The sequence below is a fragment of the Cryptotermes secundus genome, unplaced genomic scaffold (assembly GCF_002891405.2).
Source record: "Cryptotermes secundus unplaced genomic scaffold, Csec_1.0 scaffold309, whole genome shotgun sequence".
NCBI classification, from domain to species: Eukaryota; Metazoa; Arthropoda; class Insecta; order Blattodea; family Kalotermitidae; genus Cryptotermes; species Cryptotermes secundus.
In genome coordinates this window covers 236,220-242,617 of record NW_019723305.1, presented here as the reverse complement: position 1 = coordinate 242,617, position 6,398 = coordinate 236,220, and the positions used below count along the sequence as shown (strand labels likewise).

Genomic DNA, 6,398 nt, shown 5'->3' with positions numbered 1-6,398 from the left:
AATGACAGAAAAAATCCAGAAAATGACGTAAAATATAACCCAGAAATGTAATATGGAGGGCCCGGATTTTGATGACCTGAAAATATTTAAAAAATGACAGAAAAAATCCAAAAAAATGGCCTAAAGGAGAAAAAAGAACACTTCGCTTCCATGTTATTCACATTTCAGAAAACATATGAAGAGAAATTCCCTAAAATGGCAAAAAAGACAAGAAATACCCTTAAAAGACCAAACATTTACCAAAAAATTACCTTAAACCTAAAAATGTCAAAAAATGACAAATAATTACGTATAAAATTTACATTTCTGTAACCAGCAGCTAATATCCAATATTTATATATTTAAGAGCATCGCATAGGATACAAGGATAAAAAGATGACATGTCATCAAAATCCGGGCCTGGTAATGGAATAGTTGACATTAGAAGAGCGGGATAACTTCATACATTTAATTTGGGGGTAACAAGGAGTCGCTCTAATGTTACCAAACATCTGTACAAATCAACAAAATAAAATATTTCTTCATTTACTCATGCTTCTATATATGATTCATTTCTCTTGTTTCTCACTTCTCCTCAACTCCAGAATTATGATGCCAAGCAATACGTGTTCTCGACCTGTTTCAGGTGAACATCCTGCTGCAATTCAGTACGGCGGACAGCTGAGACTGCAGTACCCCGTCAGCGTGTTCCTCCTCAGCGTCGTCGTCACGCTCATCGGTTCCTGAATACCAACAGTTCTAATCGTTTTACCATGTTTCTTCTGATGTCGTTTCAACGTGTTGAGCATTGTACAAGCTACTATTACAAACAATTAAAATATTTATATTGTGAACAAAATATGAGCAGTAGAACCACAGGAAGCAGAGTGGAGACTCAATACTATGTTTCAAGCTGCCATTTTGTTTGGTCTTTATACCCTCCAGAAAAGAACTGGTCATTATAAATGGGTAGGTCCTGTATGTATAGGTTTATCATCTCGTTATATGAGAACTTTCTGATTAATATTAGTTTGACAATATATTGCCGTATATAAACATATTGACGGGCCGCTACGCACGCCATATCCATATTAAAACTGGGAATAACTCTAGAGGACTATACATCCAGAGACACAAGGGATTTCTTTGTTTCTCACCTTCTTCCCTTTATAAGATTACTATTTGCGTGATTGTTTCCATACACGTTCAGGAAGTTGCATTAGACAGGAAAAACTAGGCCATTTCGTTCGTTTTCACCACAGTTTGCTTTGTCTCTAACTGTAGTCTGTCAGCTATTTGACATGGATTATATCACCTTTCCCTCTGACTGCCTCTTTGATTCGTCTACGACTTTACCAGAATGTCAGGAAGCTCTGAGGAGCCAAAGGCTCCGTTCAGGTAAGGATGCATTATCTTCAAAAGAGGCAGAGAAAGCATATTCAAGTACGAAACGAATTTGGCAATAATGATCCAAGAAGCAATGACGCACTGCTCTCAATGCAGCAGCGTCATTCTTTCAGAACATTTTCTTTTAAGTCTATTACAGAATCACCTACGTTGATTGGATGCATAGAGTCTCAACACATGTTGTTCCATCACACGACATGAACCGTAGTGGAGAAGTCTGTGGTTAAAGTCCGTCGGAGCCAATGTCTAGTAAAATATAATGAGGATCCAGAGGTTAGTATTGAAGATTTAATATGTTACGGTAAAACTTTGTATTATTACGAGCAAACTTTTGAGAAATCTGCAGGCCTGATCCGGACAGAAATATTTCCCGCAGTTCTCGTATCAAAAAGAAAGTTATATATCGACGTAAAAATTGCTTGCTTTTTGTTGTGACATGTCTTATACCGCCTCTGTGATCTAGTGCTCAGAGTTCCTGCCTAAAAATTCAGAGGTTCCGGGTTCGATTCTTGGCTCTAAAAGATTTTCTGAGAATTAGTGGGTCTGGAACGGGGTTCACTCAGCCTCGTGAGAATAACTGAGGAGCTTTTTCGATGAAATAGCGGCTCCGGTCTAGAAAACCAAGATTGATGGCCATGGGGATCCATTGCCCTGACCAAATGACACTTTCTATCCACAAAAGTTGGCACTAACTTCGCCGGCATGGGGTTATTTTGTTATGGGATAAACAAAATCATAATCATGCATCTTTGCTGAGGGAACTCAAAGAAAGTAATCCCGATTATTTCAATAAGCTAGCAGATGTGCATATGCATAACGATTCCGGGCCAGTTCCTCTTCTTATTGCCTCTAGATTCTCAAGTCGTGGATATGAACTCTCAATGCTCTTTCATGAATAGCCTAAAACAGAGGACGAGGATGGTCGAGGGCCTTCAATGTAAAATTTAATCAAAATCAGCCCAGTGGTTCGCAAGTTATGAGATGATACAGCATAAAAAACCTTTTGTCTAAATATCGCTGAAACCTTAAAACTTACGGCGAGAAAATGTAATAGTTATGAAGTGTGTTTCATTTCCCTCTGGACATATTTCGGAATAATTTTGCGCATATAATGATTGACGAGTTACGCATGAAATGAGAGCAGTAAGTCTTTATGCAGAGCGCCCATTACTTTTGCCCGGTTTCAACAGTAACTGGAATGAACAAACGAACGTTAGTAAAATTCTCCAATATGAAGATGTCACTGGAAATCATTATACTTCTAACCCATTCTAAACCTACTTTCAGTACCGCAGCTAGACTCTGGAACAAGTTTGGATAGGCTTGGATTGATGCTACATCTGTCCATACACAGAGCGTTACCTGCGCAATTTGTTCAGAAAATCTCTGTGTATACAGCCGCGCTCTGGAGTTAAAGCATCCCTAGATTATCAAAAAACGTCTGAAAATTCGTCAAAAAGGTTATAAATCTATTCAATGTTCTTGCCCCGGAGTTTCGTAAGTATATTTTAATCTCCTATTTATTTCTACGGAAGCCTCTTTGTCGAAGAAATCAAGAAATAATACCCAAATATTTCACAATGTTAATAGAAAGTCCGTCGAGTGTAACAATTTGTAGGTCACTTCTTTATCACTTCTGCCTTACATGTTTCGGTTAGACACAACCATCATCAGAGGCACTTAGTGCAATTAAGAAAACACTGTCGTGACCTACAAATTGTTACACTCGACGGACTTTCTATTAACATTGTGATTGATAGTGTAACGGACCAAAAACGAAACAATTCAAAATACCCAAATATTTGTTTTTTGTTTTATTTATACAATTTTAGGACCTTATTATTTATCCTCAACTGAGCACATATCTACTTTTTCACTTCCTAACCCGCAAAATACTTTCACCTTGAGGCTGACAGGATTGAAGAAACTCTGAACATATTAATCTTACACTTTATCTCAAACATTATATAGGTCGTACGCAGCAAAAACTTTAGTTATGATGACACTGACTTTCTTCCGGAGACTAGTATGGAAAACAGTGTACTGTAAAATCGTTCTGAAATACGCTCAAAATTGGCAGAACAGTTTTGTAAACAAAATAAAGTTGCCCGTTCAACAAGGGCATTATATAACAGCAAGCATAATTTACATAATTTATATGGAACACGATCAATTTGATTATTTTAACAAACCGTCTGATCTTAGAATGGAATATTTCTTTAGTGTACTTGCAGTAATTCCGAATAACACTTACACCTCGAGCATTACAGCGTAAGATTCAAGTGTAACAATTCCGCTAGCGTGAACGACTGCAAAAATCTTACAACACGTGTCATTTAAGTGAAAAACTGTTCAGTTACATAAGAACATGCTTCAGATATGTCATATGCTAGGAAATTAAACTCTTAGACTTCTTTTGATTTGTGTGTTGGTCATAAAGAATATGATAGAAATTCTACTCCCAGTTTGCACACAGGCCTAATTTCGTTAAACGGTCACCCCGCAGTAAGTATCGCTTAAATGGACCATCCTCTTGTTAACATCTGCTGAATTATATATTACATTTGTTAATGATGCTCTATCAACCTAAAAAGTATCTATGATTCATTATTGTATAGTTGTTGAAATGGTGAGATTTGTTCGGCGATACATAAAAATTAAGAGAAAATTATTATTCTATTATAAAATTCGTTATATATATTTTTGTTCTAAAATATTTTTTTCGTTAAAATATTAACCACTTATTTTTAAATCAGGATTATATGATCAGATATGCGTATATGTATATAAAAATTAACGTACGTTACCTAAAATTCAGATAGAAAATTGTCAACTTCGATGGGAAAGGTTTCTCACTTTCCTGGCAAGTTTCATTCTTTTAAACAAAGAAATTTTCTGTATAAAATAATGNTTTATTAAACCGAAACATGTAAGGCAGAAGTGATAAAGAAGTGACCCTACAAATTGTTACACTCGACGGACTTTCTATTGACTTTCTATTATAATTTTCACGAAACGAGTTCTCATGCGGCTGGATACCTTCTCGTCGTGAAGGAGAATGAAGCGTAACTAACCAATTGCATTTTTGTTACCAGGATTTACTGCTGATACGAACACACTCGATGATTATTTAGGTCAAATAATCATGTCTGAAGAAGATATCAGTTCCGCTCTTTTTGATGATCTCATATATTTGCTTCGTTAAGAGATGTAAAATGCTTTGTATAGAATTGTGATGCTTGAGCATTCTGTGGCCACGAAAGGACTGCCAGGACTGCAAATCTGCTCACCACAACGGGAAATGTGAACCAGCATAATATTCGTTCGGATTCCTGCGTCTTACAATACGAAATAAATCCTATGACTTTTCCAGACATATATTTTACATTTTTTTAAAGAGTCTTCCATCCTTATCTGTCTAAACTGAAGTCTCCGTATTCTTGTTGTTTGTCCACGTGACCAGTTCTACAAATATGTACGAGTATGTTACTTCCAAGTATTTCCTACACAAACCACTGTGGTTCACCGTAATGCAAAGCTGTCCGTGCTCTGATTATTTAAATCCTTATATTCCTCGGTGCTCTCATACAGTGTCCGCTTAAATTATAAAATTCTTCCCGTTGACGGTTGGTCAGAGAAAGTCAGCAACTCCTGTGCTAGACCTAAAGCGATGTATTACAGAACATCTAGTTGCTACTAGCGACAACCTGATTGGACAGCTGTGGAACTGAGAAAGGGTAAAATCCTGAAAGGAAGTGTTCCATACTTAAGGCATATACAACATGTCACCTGATCCAAAGGCAGTTCCAGTGAGGATACAATGAGAATTTTATTTCTACATTTAAAATATGTAAACATTTACTGCCACAGAAAGTCTCAGCTGGAAAGATGTGTACTCTAGAAGAGAAGTTCACCCAGCCATTGTCCGGAAATTGGTGAGCTCCAATTGTTCACTCTGACATCCTTATTATAAGTCACACTGCAAGAAATGGAAAATTCAAAACTTCCGCGTATATTGTTAATAAATAAGTGACAGATCTTTCGTAGTGGCTTCATTATTTTGTTAAAAATAAAAATAAAATACTGACTCTTGACTTCAACAAAACCTTTCAATTTATTATTATTATTATTATTATTATTATTATTATTATTATTAGTGCTGTGAGACTGAGTCCACTTGGTACTGCGACCACTACTGGCCTATTGTACCAGCCCCAGATGATAAATGATGGTGTTTGCGGAGAAAATGGTGGAATGAAAATTGGCAGGGGAAACCGAAGTAATCAGAGGAAACCTGCCCCAGCGCCACTTTGCTCATCACAAATTTCACACTACCAGACCCGGGCTCGAACAGGGACCGCCGCGGTGGGAAACCAAAGACTAATATCTTTCACTTGCTTCCCTTCGTTCAGTGAAACATATTTCAGTGTTATTTCTGCTATAGGGGAGAGAAAGCTGCAACAGTCATACCTACATTCTGAATAATCTCTTCGGGTACTAGGCATTTCATAATCTACTTAACAGGTTTTTAGCCTTCTATTTCTCCTTCCAAATATATTTTAAATTCAAGTTTCTCTCTCTCTCTCTCTCCTTTTTGCCGTTTCTCTTTCCCATCTTTCTCATTCTGATTCCAGCTGATTGAAAGCAGTCAGAACAGTTTTCCAGGACTCCTATCTCGGAAATTGTAAACTACAGATTTTTTTTTCCAGTGATTCTAATTCCGTCCTAACATTATATTCGTTCCATGGTATTCTTGTATAAATAAAAATAATCAAAGCCGTTTTCCATTACTCAAGCCTCAGATGTTTAAACTAAGACCTTCTGTACATAATTCATAAGGCCTAATTTCCTGTTGCACATATATCCACTGCTACCGGTCTCACAGAGCAATGTAATTCAGTTCGTGGGTTAGCGTCCTGAACCCATGGGCTAATGACCATGTGACTGAATCCTACACTCAGCGTAATGATCACCACTGAAGTAAGTACTGAAGAGTTGCAGGATACAATATT

General features: G+C 37.0%; 1 protein-coding gene across 1 annotated transcript in view; it reads left to right on the top strand.

Moving 5' to 3' along the window:
- The window catches only part of LOC111861729 (zwei Ig domain protein zig-8), a 290,427-nt gene extending 288,533 nt beyond the window's left edge, over positions 1-1,894 (top strand). Inside the window, exon 6 of the mRNA XM_023846531.2 lies at positions 626-1,894. Within this exon, the coding sequence (XP_023702299.1) occupies positions 626-726 (101 nt within the window). The 3' untranslated portion in view covers positions 727-1,894. The remainder of the gene's footprint in view (positions 1-625) is intronic.
- Positions 1,895-6,398: the final 4,504 nt, after the last annotated feature.